Source organism: Protomyctophum parallelum (genome assembly GCF_964188405.1).
Source record: "Protomyctophum parallelum genome assembly, chromosome: 10".
Lineage (NCBI taxonomy): Eukaryota > Metazoa > Chordata > Actinopteri > Myctophiformes > Myctophidae > Protomyctophum > Protomyctophum parallelum.
The window spans coordinates 39,471,359-39,487,693 of record NC_139704.1 but is presented as its reverse complement, the minus strand read 5'-3'; the positions used below and the strand labels follow the sequence as shown (position 1 = coordinate 39,487,693).

The 16,335-nt window shown below is 42.0% G+C and overlaps 1 protein-coding gene across 1 annotated transcript in view; it reads right to left on the bottom strand.

Moving 5' to 3' along the window:
* The window catches only part of LOC310865416 (VPS10 domain-containing receptor SorCS3-like), a 61,227-nt gene that overhangs the window by 14,588 nt on the left and 30,304 nt on the right, over positions 1 to 16,335 (bottom strand). Inside the window, exons 3-22 of the mRNA XM_083774521.1 lie at positions 15,826 to 15,925; positions 15,401 to 15,559; positions 15,177 to 15,250; positions 13,642 to 13,706; positions 13,012 to 13,130; positions 10,763 to 10,852; positions 9,665 to 9,844; positions 9,310 to 9,456; positions 8,305 to 8,407; positions 7,823 to 7,899; positions 7,620 to 7,711; positions 5,535 to 5,642; positions 5,110 to 5,227; positions 4,834 to 4,967; positions 4,329 to 4,442; positions 2,758 to 2,929; positions 2,023 to 2,209; positions 1,223 to 1,356; positions 761 to 884; positions 55 to 167 (exon numbers count right to left, since the gene is read on the bottom strand). Of these exons, the coding sequence (XP_083630647.1) occupies positions 55 to 167; positions 761 to 884; positions 1,223 to 1,356; positions 2,023 to 2,209; positions 2,758 to 2,929; positions 4,329 to 4,442; positions 4,834 to 4,967; positions 5,110 to 5,227; positions 5,535 to 5,642; positions 7,620 to 7,711; positions 7,823 to 7,899; positions 8,305 to 8,407; positions 9,310 to 9,456; positions 9,665 to 9,844; positions 10,763 to 10,852; positions 13,012 to 13,130; positions 13,642 to 13,706; positions 15,177 to 15,250; positions 15,401 to 15,559; positions 15,826 to 15,925 (2,410 nt within the window). The remainder of the gene's footprint in view (positions 1 to 54; positions 168 to 760; positions 885 to 1,222; positions 1,357 to 2,022; positions 2,210 to 2,757; positions 2,930 to 4,328; positions 4,443 to 4,833; positions 4,968 to 5,109; positions 5,228 to 5,534; positions 5,643 to 7,619; positions 7,712 to 7,822; positions 7,900 to 8,304; positions 8,408 to 9,309; positions 9,457 to 9,664; positions 9,845 to 10,762; positions 10,853 to 13,011; positions 13,131 to 13,641; positions 13,707 to 15,176; positions 15,251 to 15,400; positions 15,560 to 15,825; positions 15,926 to 16,335) is intronic.

The window sequence follows — 16,335 nt, the reverse complement described above, 5'->3', positions numbered from 1 at the left end:
CTGACACAGTGCTGACTGTTAGAGCAGTCCCAGTGCGAGGTCTACCGACCATACCTGTGACAGAGCTGTTCGCACCACACGTCCAACGTCATCCCTCCACTCTGGAATGTCTGGGTTATGCTCGTCGAGGGCTGGCGAAAATGACAGCAGCAGCGACCTGAAGAATTCTGGGGAGAAGATACAAGTGACGTCCCCTTAAAAATGTCTCTTGTGTCTCTTAGATACAGCACGTGCACGCATGCGGACGCGAGTCTGTGTGCGTGTATATATATATAGCTTATGATTAATATGTAGATTAAAGGGTTTCCTCTGTGTATGATAATGTATACAGACTTGAAAATTAATTGCCCCTCAAGATAATCATGTTCACATACCATGATGTATTTGCTCATTAGATAAGTCCACAGTTGACATTAGCGTGGCAGCGTTTGCAACAGAGGACCAAGAGGTACTGTATCGTACATTCCCCCGAGATCATATTTGATCTACATTCATTTTGCATGCATGGTACCAATTAACCCATTTTGGGTGGGAACCCCTTTTGGTGTTTTAAACATTGTTATAATTTAGCTATTGAAAAATAGCAGATCTACAAGCTCATAGCACGCCACTGAGTGGCGCGCTACGAGCTTGTAGGTCTGCTATTTTTGAAAAATCGTGAAATTATTTATTTCAGAAAACTGGAGGATTTAGACAATTTTTTTCGAGGTCAGGCCAAAATGCGTTAAAGGCCCTTTGAAAAGCTGATTTCCCCACTCACCTTTAATGCTTATGACTTTAGTATCCTGTATTATGGTGCTTCCAGAAGCAACTTGCACGGTGACCTTGTTTGTTCCCTCCTTTAGAAACTTGTAAGAGATGCTTCCCTCCAAGGTTATGACGGGCTGGTTTTCAAAAGAGAGAAACATTTATATACCGGTAGTAGCACGGAGACGCCTATTCTCTCGCCTGTAAATGGAGCGCACCAGGGAGTGGCCATGGAAATGTTGTACAATGGAAGGTGTTATTGTGGCACAAGCACATGTAATCACAAACACAGGGAAACTGTGGGCGACATTTTCTATTGAAAACTACAGGCGATCAACATTTCTTTCCAGTCCGAAAAACCGAAAGGGCACAATGGGGAAGAGAAAATGCAAGTTTCAGCAAAGATAGTAATGAAAAAGTTTGTGTAGGAACATAGAGTAGGAGGACGGGGGTGGACCGCGGAGGCATATCGCACCTCGGAGCTGTTTTCAAACCACCAGAAAAAGGTCAGCGTTCTGGAGTGACCGGGCCAAACCACGGCAGTGAGATTAGCTTCCTTCCCCCTGGTGACTACAATAGGAGCGGAAAGATACACACGATCCACCGGACCTAAGGCAAGAAAGGCCGCGCACGCACGCACACACACACACACACACACACACACACACACACACACACACACACACACACACACACACACACACACACACACACACACACACACACACACACACACACACACACACACACACACACACACAAATAGGGAAGAATCAAATTAACCACAAAAAGACACACAGGTCGCCCCAAGAGACAGATATGCGCCTCACAAGGTCTTTCAGCTGCCTTCTGCATAATACTGTGGTTTGGCATTTTTACAGAACCCAATGACAGCATGGCAGTAGTTCAAAAGCAATAATGCCGTGATCGAAGAGGACAGACTTAATTCTTTCCAAAGGAGACGACGTTCACTGTCTTTGATTTTCCAAGATTCTTTTTGTGTCGCTTACATTATGACTTTTGAATTACGAGTTCCTCAAGATCCCAGAAAAATGCAATTGTGTGACACCACAGCATCGGCAATCGGCCAGAGGTGATTGAGATAAATTTTTATGCGCAGTAATATTCTTGTATCTATATTAAACATCTACACCTACTTGGAAATGTATGTTATATACAGGTGAGAGCATGGTTGCCCATAAAGGAGAGGCATTTCCATCTACATGCACAGTATGAGGATTCAGGAATGAGTAATGAGGCTTCTCGTTCACATACTGGTGATATGTAGAAACATTGAGCTGCTGTCAGATCCCTGGCTGTTTTCAGCCAGAGCCGTCACTCTGTAAATCCCTGTGGTTCTGTAGACATGTTGGATTCCGTGATCCGCCCTGCTCAGATTAGAGTATGTGATCTTGATGCCGTCTCCAAAGTCTAGTTGGATATTGGTCCTCGTCGAGTCTCCCTGCGGACAGGGAGAGAACGCATGGCATCTGTCAGGACGGCTTAAGCTGGGACACTGATCTTGGACCAAGTGGGAGGAAGAGCAATCTGCTCAAGAAAAAGTGCACATAGGAGAGATAAAGGAGTATAAATGGCCGGCCACACCAAGTGCGATAACTCCCAACTACAACAATAATACTTTTGTTAACAGAAGAGTTACAGTTTAAACAGCAAAGAATGATGTGTAGTTAAAGTTATCATGCATGGTGTGGACGGCCCATAAGCCGACATCACTGAGCAAGCACTTGAAAGGAGGGAAAATCTAAAAGGAACTTCATAGAGAGACGAGAAGGGAGAATTTAATGCAGGGCTAGAGAGAGGAAAAAGGCAATAAAGGCTGTGAGTCACGTAACCGCGCCTTTGTCCCTGCTTCAAATTCTGGGGACACCTTGTCGTCTGTTACAGTATGCCACTAGAACAAGTCACGCGTGAACAAGAACACATATCACCTTTATGAAACAATATTAACAATAATGTCCACAATGAAGCCACATTGTTTGTATGACTCACGTCATCCAGATAGATCAGGAATGTGGCATTGCTCCCAACCATGGCACTGAGCTCTCCGTGACCCGTTGACAGGCGTAGGCCTCGGGGCGGTCTGGGGCGACAGGCCTGTCTCCGGGGGGAGTACACGTTCTTCCCTCCCTCTTTACAGTTGTTGGACAACACCTTCCTGTACCTACAGCACCCCAAAACCAGCGGTGGGGAAAAGTACTCAAATGTTAAAGGGCCTTTCTCGGCCCCACCTCTCTCCCTGTGTTTTATGCTCCAAGATGGCCGCAGCACCAGGAGGGGGTGGGGCAGAGGTGAGCGGGCGGGGTCGACATATGACCTTACTGGGCTGCATTCAAGACAACTGCCTTGTGTCTGACACCTGACTTGTGTCTGAACACAGCTTTGATGGATGTGTTCTGCCCCCCCTCCACCCCATCAAACAAAATGTTTGGTCAAACCATATGGGCTTCCATTGGAAATGCATTGGAGTGGCCATTAAACACAGACATAAGACAAACGCAAGACAGGTGTCTTGAATTTGTGAACGCAACCCACTAAGGACACCCCCTCTTGGTGCTGTGGCCTTCTTGGATCCTAAAACACAGGGAGAGAGGTGGGGCCGAGAAAGGCCCTCATTCTGCAACGTAGAAATACTCTGTTACAAGTAAAAGTTCGGAATTCAAAATTTACTTGAGTAAGAGTTCAAAAGAATTGGCATCAAAATGTACTTGAAGTACCAACGGTAAAAGTACTCACTATGCAGAATGTCCCGTTTCAAATGAGCTATTTTCAAATGGCCAAAATGTGTATAGGGCTGAAGTGTTTTGTAAGGATAATCAAAATGTACAAAGTAACTAGTAACTATTAACAGTACAATATTTGAATCCGAGATGTAGTGGAGTAGAAGTAAAAGGAAAAAAAGTACAAATACCTCAGAATTGTACTCAAGTACAGTACTTAAGTAAATGTACTTCCACCACTGCCCATAACGACAGTGTAAGCCTCACTGTTCCAAAATCTCAGAGGACAAATGTCAAATAGTGGATGATGTGTATAACTTTATTCATGTGCCTTATATATAATATTATTATTATATTATATATTTTGTATGGTAATCTTATTGCTTGAACATACAGTATACGGATATTCTAGTGTTAGACTGATGGTACAGTAGGTTCTTGGTTTACATATTATCCTAGAAGACTATTTCTATGCATTTGCATGTATTACCGTGTGTTGTTTTTGCCTACCTAAAGTGACTTACAGTACGCAAATCACTCTGGATTAAGAGCGTCTGCTAAATGCCTAAATTGTAATTGAAAATAATTTGACCTCGGGACCCTGCTGTGCCTGACTCTCTGGTAACTGGAACAACATTGTTTTACAGTAAAGGAGTGTACAAAATGTGTACACTCCTTTACTTAAAGACTCTTCAAATGGAACCAAATGGCTATATGGTCCATTTGGTTCCATTTAATGGAACCAAATGGACCATATAGCCAGTTGGTTCCATTTGAAGAGTCTTTGGAATTAAATGATCACTGAGGATTTCACTGTGTGCAGTTGATTTGGGTTCCACTTACCCGGTGCTGTTGAGGAAGCTTTGGCTGGCGCTGCAGCTTTTAGCAGCTGCATTTGGGTTAAACCAAAACGCAGCGGCGCACTTTGTATCCGCCTGACGCTCGTACCCATAATCACTGCCGATACAAGGGAGCGCATAAAATTATATCACAGGTGCTTGGGAAGTTGGAATCTCAATGTCAGCAGTTTTTTGTAGTCAGGAAAAATGGTTCACAGACCCAAACCTATGACCAAACCTATTTTTTTTAAGACAGTGACACATACATGCAAGACACAGTTGTGACAAGCAGGATCAAACTACATTTGAGACAACTGGATAAAAAGGCATTTTAAATGAATTTACCACATCATTAAGTATTCGTTGAACTCTAACACGAAAATTAGCATTATGGAAATATATAATCAAAATATAATTAAGTGAATGCACGCACATTATCAACACAGTAAGCATAATGGCTATGAAATGAGACATTCCTTGGTACGAAGGCCATGGGAAGGTGCCATTACCATTCAAAATCATAAGATCTGCAGAGGCACGGCTCTGAAGAATATATCCGCGAGTAGTCCTGGGTTAGCATACAGCGGTTGCCTGGTCTGCGCTTCATATAGATCTGCTTCTCACCCATAACACATGGCTCGCCCTTGCAAGTAACGCAGCAAGACAGGAGGATATAAAGAGAGACAGACATAAAGTAACAAAAGGAAGACCGAAAGAATAAGTTACTGTGCACACCCAAGCATGGATGATAACAATAAATCAATAGGGCTCAACATGTCTGCTACCTTGTTGTGTAAGTGCCATGTCTGGTAATCTCCATCCATGCATCTCCTACTGAAGATGCCTTTGTAGTCTATCTTGATGAGCTGCCACTCTGACCGATGGCTGAAGTGTCCAAAGAAACTGGGGGAGAGATCCGACAAAATGCGAGATATATTAAACATAATGTAGGGATGTGGTGCATTAAACTGTGAGAAACGGTGTAAGGGCAGGCCCCGTGACTCAGAATGTGTGCTTTGTTGTTTACAGAAGCATTTAGCCTGACGGGGAGTTTGAGCTCATCTCGTTCATATGGGACCAAACAGAGCCAGAAAAGGAAACAAACATTTGTTTTGTTAAGGAACAATTCACCTCGCTTCTCTGGCTTTATATGGCTGTGTTTAGCTATATACTCCTCCTGGACCGTGTGCTCCTTCTGATCTGTACTCACGTGATGATGTGGTTCTCTGTCTCCGGCTCCATTAAAACCCCGTCCACATACAAAGGGGCCAGGGAGAAGCTGTGGCGGTCCCATTTCTTACCCTCATCTAGACTGATCCTGTATCACATCAACAGACAAATTACCGTCAATGCTCAGGAAATAACATGGAGGGCTTCATTAGTTAGTTAAAGACCAGAGCAGTGTGTGTGTGTGTGTGTGTGTGTGTGTGTGTGTGTGTGTGTGTGTGTGTGTGTGTGTGTGTGTGTGTGTGTGTGTGTGTGTGTGTGTGTGTGTGTGTGTGTGTGTGTGTGTGTGTGTGTGTGTGTGTGTGTGTGTGTGTGTGTGTGTGTGTGTGTGTGTGTGTGTGTGTGTGTGTGTGGAGGGAGTGAATTATCAAATAGTAGAAATAGACTGTTACATGACTTAATATGACTTGAGTAAAAGTAGAAAAGTATTGGCATTATATACTTAAAGTACAAAATGTAAAACTACTCATTATGCAGAAGGTGACATAAAACGTATAAATAATCATTTGAAAATAGCAGTATCTACAACGCACCGCAAAGCGACTAATAATCAAAAACTACAAAGTTACTATGAACAAACAACAACAAAAAAGTGTACTTAAAGGTTGTATTCAGTGATTTCACATAATTCAAATATCACTTATTTTTTTGTTTTGCTGTGATAATCCTCCCTACTATAGAGTGTGCTGACCATATAAGGAGTTCCTCCCTGTTACCAGTTAACCCCTGGGGTAAAAAAAACCCCATAGGTTTCATTTTTGGCTAGGTGGCCCAGCCTTCATCCAATCAGAATAGAGAGGGGCCTTCCACCAATCATGATCGAGCGGGGGCAGGCTTTGGTGTGCGTGCTGTTGGCCTGTTGCGTGTCCCCCCCACTGTAGTGCGTGCATGTGCACATCTTGTTCCCGGGGCAGACCGGGGGGGGGGGGTTTCCAAATCACCCAAATCACTGAATGCTCCTTTAAATGCAGTACTTAGTTACTTTCCACCACTGACACAATATAACTAACATACAACTGTGGTGATATTTGTTCTCCTGCTCTTACTCAGAAATGTAGATCCTGTGGTGTGGTAGGACCACTACTGGTTGACAAGTGGTACTGCCTAAAGAGTGAGTAGCAGGCGTGCGCTTATTGGATCAGTGGTTAAAATGTCAGTGCTTGCTTGGCCGACCCCGGTTCAAATCCCCATTAGGAAATGCAATGACAGAGTTCAGCATTAAGTTAAGTTAAAGGACAACTTTGTTTTAACGATTTGATCTATTTTGACACTGGGGCAGGAGCATTCGAACATTTTTACAAAATGTACTGCGATTTCTTTATTGTTACTTACTATAGTCCTACTAGACACCAGGAAATTACAGGAGGAGGTGACAAACTGACTACAACACTCAGTATGGCATCCCCCTAATATCCCCCTTCACATTCAGTAGATCCTGAACGAATGCCCTGCCCCCCTGTCAAAAAGAGCTAAAGTCACTAAAACGAAAGAAAGCAGCAAATGAAATAAAAATAATACTCATTTGATTTCTCTAATAACAACCTAAAACAAAAAAAGTTGTCCTTTAAGTTAAACAATACATTGTTGAAAAGTGAATTACCTTAATCAGACACTTTTCATCACGAAACATTATTTGGCAATTTGGCAATTTAACCACTAGAGTGTAAAAATCTTCGCTTTTGATAGTGATGTATTGTGAAACTTTCCGAGTCTCATCCAACAGCACTCTCCAACCATCTCCAACCATCTCCACTCATTTGCATAAAACACCCCACTCAAAAACACAAAAAAGCCAGAACAATCCAGGAACCGACGCATTTTTCCGCTGAAAGTGATTCCGTTTTGATGTGGCGAGAGAGGCCGCTGTGCCGGTACGGTACTCATGCAAACGTATTCCATCAGCTTCAAAAAGCACCATAAAGAGGGAATGTATGCAGAAACAGCTCGCAAAACAGGCAAATGGGAGAGAAATATATTGTCTCCAGGCAATTTGCAAACTACAAGTTCACTGCGATGTTTTGCACACCTAATTACGGTATCAGCTACGGGGATGCTGCTGTATACGTACCATAAGTGTCGTAGAGGTGCTGTTGCATGTAAGACGGCCAACAAAGCACCTCCGTTGTCAAGAAACCAAATGTTGTGCTCCTCCTCGAAAATCTGCACACACAAACACCCGGAAACATCAGACACATTTGCTGCACAGCGCACATTCAATATGAATGCACATCTGCTGTTAAATGTTAATGAAGTTATGAAGCCAAGACTCACCTGTCTCCAGCTATTCCCTGCGTCAGATGTTATAAACATCCCAAGGTTGGTGGAAGACAGCTCTCTTCCAACATTTCCTGGGTACAAAAATAACAACTTGTGTATCTTGTATATATATCTTTTTTGGTGCATTAGCACCCACAAAAAGCTATAATACGCCTACACTACAGTACTGTATGCACAAATTGACAGTCATTACCTGAATGTGTGCTTCTCCTGTTTAGAGGATATTATGTTCCCAATCATGTCACTCAAAATGTACTACATGTGTAGAGGTCAAATTAACTTTGCAACTTAGGTGATTGTTTCAGTGTTTGCATCACTGCTATTATATATTATTATATTGCCTGAGTGACCATGAAAGGTTCTGGAGATGCAAAGCTGTTTATCAAAGACTCAAATTGATGTGCTTCATCACTGTCACTCATTAGTTCTCTTAATTAGTATTATCTATACAAAAAAAGTCATTGTCCTCTCAGTACCTGTGGCCACAATGATCCCTGGCACAGAGTTTTTGCTGGAGATGCGTCCAGATGTGTAGGGGTTCTCTGACATCTCCAGATGTAGATGTAGTGAACAAAATGGCTGTCAACAACACAATAGATTCCAATCAAGCACAAGTTGAATCAGACCGATCTTAACAAATGCAATTATAATTGGCTCTGCCTTCAAACTCGTTTCCCGTTTGAGCGAAAAACTGCCACCAATTTCAGAGACCATTTAGAAATCAAAGATGCTTTCCTCCCTCATCTCCTCTGCTGGCAAAATGAAAACGGCTGAGAGGACAAGGAGGGCATTTGAACTGTTTCATTCTAAAGCAAACAAGGCATGTAATTAAAATTCCCTGAAGATGCATTGATAAATCTGGCAAAATGGATTCAAATCATTGTGACTCATCTCTCGGTATCAAGTACCTTGGAAAACATTTATGAGGAGCTTTGAAACTGCCAAGAGCCGCTTGTACTACCTTGACAAAACCATGTAGCCTAATATTAGCAGAGCCACGTCAATTACTGCATATATGTCTCTATACTAGCAGTTCCTTAAAGAACACACTGGATCAAGTACACAGCCTGCACACAGTATCCGACGTGTAACAACATAGGCTGTTTACTGAAATTATGCATAATCTAACATTCATTATGCAGGTGCCTTCAGTAATACGGATAATAAATTGAAATCGCAGGGGTTAATGGATTGCCTGATCCCCTGAAACTAAACGTGACAACACTCCAGGCCACACACGAACGCACCAACTTTCAAATAACACTGGTACAGCCTCGGGCGTTTCCTCAGCCGTTAATGAAAGTACAGAGGCAAATTAATGCTAAAGCCAGCAGCACCTGGCCTTGTGCAAATGTGTTTCTCAATCAAGGAATCTCCAAAGCACGGCCGATGGGACTGAATTATTTGATGAATGATGTGTGTCAGAAGCTTCATTTCCCATGTACGAGAGCACTCATTCCAGCCCAATGACTCGTGCTCACCAGAACGCAGTGAAGGCTATTTCCGGCCACATCAGTTGTGGGAGCTTGCAACAGGGCCCAGGTCTGTCCCTTGTTGTACGTGATGAATGTCTTGATTTGATGATCTACCAGTTTGTTGGCTAGATACATGCCATTTATCCCTTCAATCTGGAAATGGGCGATAATAGAGCAAATCAGAGCAGAACTGAAATGTAAAACTTCAAGTGTTATACAGTATGTGATTGTGATGGACCATTACAGGCCAACCGGTTATAATGAAAGCAGTGTTTTAGTCAAGTGTGCTTTGGGCTGTAATGGAGTTAATTTAATTCTGTAAAAGAAAAGTGAGTGAAATAGATTTTTCAGTGTAGGGCACCTTATAAAAGTCCACCAGTAGGTTTCCTGCTGGTCCTCTGCTGGTTCTCAGATTCTCCAGCGAGAGCGTAAAGTAAACCCCAGGAGAGTCTGAGATATAAAGACTGTACGTGTTGTTCTGATTCCACTCCTGTACCGCCGCTAATACCTGCTTCTCATCAGTACTGATAATATGCATGTCCTGTTAGGGTGTACAAACACAGAGAGAGACACAACAGGAAACAAAGAGAGAAAGAAGAGAGCAAAGTACTGTATGAATAGCAACAAGTGGCATTTACATATAACATAACAAAGCAGTGGTTTCACAAAGTGGGGCATGGGGACCTCCCAGAGGTCATTGAGGAGGTTCCAGGGAGTCCCCAGCCAAATGCAGAACAGTTTAAACACATTTAATTTTTTCCGGCTATTCAGAAATACCCGAAATACAAGCTTTGTGACACATTGTGAGCTTGAAAATATGCTATTTTGAAGACCTAACCTCGATTAGTCAAATAGTCGGCTAATCAATCAAGGGAGTCTTATTCGAATTCGACTACCAATCTCATGCAAAGTTTTTCCTACTCTAGTTGCCTATAGTCGACTACCAGTCGATTTCGACTACTGTAAATTAGTCTTTAGTTGTCCTAAACTATTTTCAAGTCCTGACAAATCTTCTGTTATTGGTTATTGGTTCCCTGAACATCAATTTGGGGTCTTTGTTTGAGAACCACTGGCCTACACACTGACAAAAAGGTTCATTTTTACATTCTCATTCTTAGGAAACAAAGTCTTACTACAGTATGCACACCTGATGGGCTCAGAGACGAGTGCGTAGGCACTAGGCAGGGATCAAACATAGAGAATAAAATATAATGACTTGCACGCCATCTGCACTTGCACAATAGGGACAATTTTACTTAAGCAACGTTTCGGTCAAATAGACCTTCTTCAGGCAGTCTAATTGACCGAAACGTTGCTTAAATTAAATTGTCCCTATTGTGCAAGTGCAGAGGGTGTGCGGGTCATTTTATTTTATTCGCTACATTCTTATTCTTGCATTTGGTTTGAACTGTATTATACTGTAATAGCAGTAGAGTCTTTATTTGAACTCGGCACTTACCTTGGGCAGACAGTATTTAGGCAATTTCATCCCTTTGAATGATTCTCTCATGTAGGACACATAGTAGGTGGTTCGTCCCGCCGTCGTCACCTAAGTAATGAAGTCAGAGAAGCTTCATTTGAGCTCAAGGAAGGTACTGTACAAAGCCATAGTGCTGTAGTGTAGTGTTATATTTCTAGTCACAGTTTAAGGAATTTGGAAAAAGTCCTCAAATAGATATATTTCAGTAGCTTGGACCCATGCTGGAGAGGCAAGTTGTATACATACATGCTGAACTATGTCAGCTGTCAAATAGAATAACAAAGTAAACCTTTAAAATAACTGCACTCTGTCGAGTGCCTACTTGCTTGTTGCACACAAGTAGGCCATAAATGACCTACTACTGTAGTACTGAAGTACTGTAGACCGCTACAAACTTTCAAATCTCAGCCTCTCTGTGAAGGAACGTTTGCAATATTGAATTATTAGGTTTAGCTTTTTGCTACGTACCTTGCTTTTGGAGGAGAAAAAGTTGTATTTTGAAGTATGGTAATGATTACTTATGCCTGTTATGGCAGTGGTGTCAGATTACATACATGTATACATAGGGGCATAACCTTTAGTCCACCCGACAGGCCGACACTGAAACATATGTCATCGTTACGTCACCATCAATGTATGTCCGGGGCCAGCATATGACGTCATATCATATGCATTCTAAGGGACATTGGTACATATCTTCATCACGTCATGGGACATATGCTTCGTAGCATGACGGAAAACATACCTGCACGGTCAGCTTCGTGCCAGCATATGACGTCATATCATATGCTGGTCCCCGGACATACGCACCTGACTGATAACATTACTTGCACGCTCTGCTTGCGCAAGTAAATATGTTTAAGGAATTGCTATTGTTCTAAATGTAATAGTCTAGAGATACTTCAAGGAGCACTACAGAAAGCAGAACAAGCTACAGTACAAGGAAAACTTAAAAAAAAGAAAAAAAAAAAAAGAAAAGAAAAACTATCACTATCATCAACCCAAAGGTAAAAGACACTGTAGACTGTTGTCTTTATCTTTGGTGCCACTTGAAGATCTTAATGCACTATACCACTTTACCCTAGCTCCACTCACAGTTTTAGCGAAGCTACTTGATTGCTTATTTTCTAATCAACTAGAGGGGTGGTGTGTGTCCCACAACACACTACATTAGAGCTCTAATGGAATAATCTATCGAAAATCAATGAGCTGCATTTTCCCTGGCCACATTTCTGAGGATGTTGCACTTGGCTGTTCCCTCTCTCCCAAGAGAATTTGGAGGTGTTGAAGACTGCTTATTTCGTTGTAGCCCAATCGATAACCTCATTATTCTTTGTCAAGTTAAATCCAACTGCCCCAAGCAATGAAAGTCACAAGAAAGTCATCTGTGGTTTGCTCCCCACAGACATGCCAGCTGTGTTCAGTTATTTTCATCGGCATCTTCCTCGTACCCTGCCTCCAGGGTCAATCTCATTTCAAGTAAATTCAATTCAGACATTATTATTGAATCACCATTTTTAAAACACAGTGTGGTGGTTTTCCCCTTGTATTTTCATTCTTAGAACAGTACTGTACACATCAAGTGCATGAAACAGAGACATGGTTCTACAGTGATGTCACATCATCACCAGAACACATTTATAAACACACAGAAAATACACTGCAAATACTCTTTTCATTCTCCACGAGTGCCATATCCGTATGACCTTGAGTAGAAAACATTTCACTTGGTTTTTGTTTAGTTTTCATTCTAAGCATGCAGTATTTGTTCTATTATCCTCCCAAGAGCTGAGTGAGTGGATCAAGGCTGAGCATACAGACAGTAAAATCCTTGCTGTAGATGGAAATCAATGATGACAGAGGGCACCTGAAATTAAATCTGCAATAATGACACTGACTGCCACTAACAGGAGGAGTGCGCTCCCGGCTGACAAACACATCTTTCTGACAAGGAGTCTGACCTGTGTACAGAGGCAGCAGTACTGAGCGCGTGCCGTGATATGAATAGAACAAAGCGTAATCAAAACCCACACTAAGCCCCGACTGGGGAACAGGTGTGCTTGGACCAAGCCATCATGTAAGCTTTGATAGCTATAGATGCAGAAATGACCACAAAAAAGAAAAGAAAAAAAGAAAAGAAAAGAGAGATGAAACAAAAGCTCCCCAGTCTGATATGATATGATTTATATATTTGAGAGAAAGCATGGAACATATATGTGTGCACATACCTGTGTGAAAACATATTCGTCTTGTACAACCAGGGAGTTGGTATCCACGTGTCCAGGGAAAAGGTACTGTCTGTTGCCCTCTGAACATCTTTGAGCTCTGCACTTTACATACCGGGCACCTGGAACACAGCCGTCAATAAATCACTTTAAAACAGTACTTTGAACACACTTTAGCTGCTCACTTACAGAACCTACAGACAGTGAATGTGATGCAGGTATAACACAATTGATGATTGTCCAATTAAATGTCAATGGCCTAGATTAAATGTCCATGGCCTAAATCTGCACTTTACATGTACGCCCCAAAAGAGTTGACCACATTTGAAAAGGAGTTACGTTTTTTTCCCCTGAGCTGGTAGAGAACCCTGTAATTGGTTTGACTGAATTCAGTCTGCTGTTTTGAAGGGAGACTAGGGGTTCGTCTACGGGACGCAGGGGAGAGATTAAGGAAAAGAAACATAGATCAACCCCGTATCTCTCCCTTTTTTGTCGAAAAGACTCCTACTCTGCTTTACAAGACTTCTGGGACCAATCTGAACTGAAGAACATAGGTCTCCTCTTCCACCAGTGACCTCGTTCTAAATGAGAGCCAAGGGGTCTTGTGGGGCTGAACTGGAGTGGAGCACTCACGGCCTTTGGAGATGCGTGTCTCGATGTGAACCACGTCTGATTCTCTGTCCAGTCCCATTACCGCCCTTGAGGAGGAGGAGGAGGAGGTGATGAAGATGTGGATGAACACAGTGAGCAAGGGAGTAGGAACGAGAGAGAGGCATGTCAGCACAACAGCACCTTCTTTATGTCCTGAATCTCAGCTAATTGGTAAGAGTAGTACAAACTACAAAGACAGATGCAAGGGGTTAAGGTTGTGCATTTACAAGACAAATGAAAACAGAGGTTTCTGGCCAACCCTCTCAACAAATTCCATTAATATCCAGCATCAGTAGAATAGTTGTGTGTTATCACACAGGCATTTATCATTGTCTGAGGTTGGATATAGAGGGAAAACATTTGTTTATCACATACCTGCAGCCTATTTACCTAGACCGACAGATGCATTGATAAAATGTAGCATTTGATCAAAGCTTTAATTTAATGAATAGATTAAACACCTTCAACCTGGCATCTATATTTTGGTCATATCATTACAGGCTCCTCCTAATTCTTGGGCATTATAGGCAAAATAATATATTTTTCAACATTTTCAAGAATCTTAAAAAATAGCCAATCAACAAGTTCATCATAACGTGAATTCTAGATCAGCTATTTCCGCTGCACAGCACTGTCGCACACTGAAGGATGAAATAGGGCTTAAGTGCTTAACATTACTGTCAACAAGGAACTGCCCAGGCAAATAAAAATGGTAGTCTCATTGGGATTGTGTGCAGTGTGGGGAGAAAACAGCTGGTGGGCCAGCATGGCTTGTTGGTACATATCCATTCTGTGAACCATAGAAGGTCACTTTCTGTTTTCCACTCTGTATTTTGGTTCCTTTGCACCAATATATGGTCTCCTCAGCCGTGAATAAAACAAACACATGCATCAACCACGTGTGGCAGCTGTGTTTCTTCCATGTTTCACATGTTGAGCTCCCTCAGCAGTGACAGCTTAGCTTCCACTGATGGCTGATACGTATCATTACCTTCTCGGTTCTTATTTTTGTATATATTTTTTTCAACACGCTAACATAGGGCAAATGAAGGCTGTGGAAAAGGTACAATGATATATATATATTTACAAAGCATTGGTTTTCAAGGGCACATACCACATCACCATTCCGGCTATGCTGTCCTCATTTATCAAATGTCCTTTATCAAATGAGTGCAACAATTTCCTTTCTTTCCAAGCTCAAAAAGCACTTGGGCTTGACACAAACCATGACAAGCAGGGATATTCACCATCGCGTGCCCGTGGACCCAAGATTACCAAATGACAGTGACAACAAAAACGGCATCATATTCTGCACTATTTGTGCTATAGAAAAGGGAGCATATTGTTCATACTAATGTATACAGGCCTAAATGAGACAGACATAATAGGCCACATGGTTTGATCGTCATGGTAAGATCAGTTTTGTGAAAAGCGATCATGAGATTCTTTTAAGGCCATTCGTAAGGCCATTAACTCAATCAATGCATAAAACACAAAAATAGAATCCATAATCATACCAGTAAAATCGCCCTGGCATCACATTGTCGTGAACAAGCAGCCATTTTCTCCCAAAGTCCATCGAACTATACAACTGCAACATAAAACGAAACCAAATGTCAGCAATAACAAAATGATGATAAAACAAAACAAAAGCATTTTCAAAGCAATATTTCATCACTTTGTTTGTCTTTCAACAGTAAAGATCCATTGTGGATTCACACAAACAGTCCTGCTACAGTACCTTGCTGTCATGGCTGTAAGCCAGGATCCAGTTTTCCTGCGCTGGGTGGAAGAGAAGGCTCTGGATATAGAAGTTAATGGGATGCTTCTCAAAGCTTGCCCCTTCATCTGAACTGATGAGAACAGCGCTCTCTACCTCCGGGTCGCTCAGCATCATTATCTAAAGTACAGATACGGGAGAGGCAAAGTATTAGAGAGAACACCTTCTCTCTAATACTTTGCCTCTCCCGTAGATAGACAGAGACAGAGAGAAAGGGAGAGAAGCACTCTTCAACACTTTGAAGAGTAGTGATGCTGTCATTTTGCAGCACACATAAATACTTCATAGCCGGTGAGAACAACAGCAGCATTTTAATGTCAAGTCTATTCAAAAATCAGTTATTAAAAAAAATGAATAAAGAATATAGGGTTGGAGAACATACTGACCTTCCTCTTGTTGGTTGGGCAGACGTAGAGGTAACTTAACACAGTCCTTGACCCAACTTTATCATTGAGTTTGGTATAAGTACTTCCATAATCCACTGATCTATGGAGAAAGAAAAAAAGATGGCCACATTGCTTTTATCCCTAAAAGGACAGACCTTCAAGTGTCAACATTCAACAAGTAGCCTATTTACAAATCATCAAGTTAATTGGGAAAGACAAACTATTCTTGTGGGGCTGAACTGGATTCTGAGGTTACCTTCTTGTTTACTGTTCATGTTCCTGGCTGTCAAAATCTAACCTTCAGTGACCATTGAAGTCTGTCTCTAAACTTCTCACATACCCCCATGAGAAGAGATTTTGTCTTTCCCATGCCTCCTCATCAAGGAAGATTGACTGACTGACGACTGAGCCTGCATTTGCCAAATGCAGCAAACAATGAAAAACATGGAGGAAAAACGAAGGTGACTTGTGCAATGGCTACATGTGTACGTTGAGTGTGTGTGAGTCATG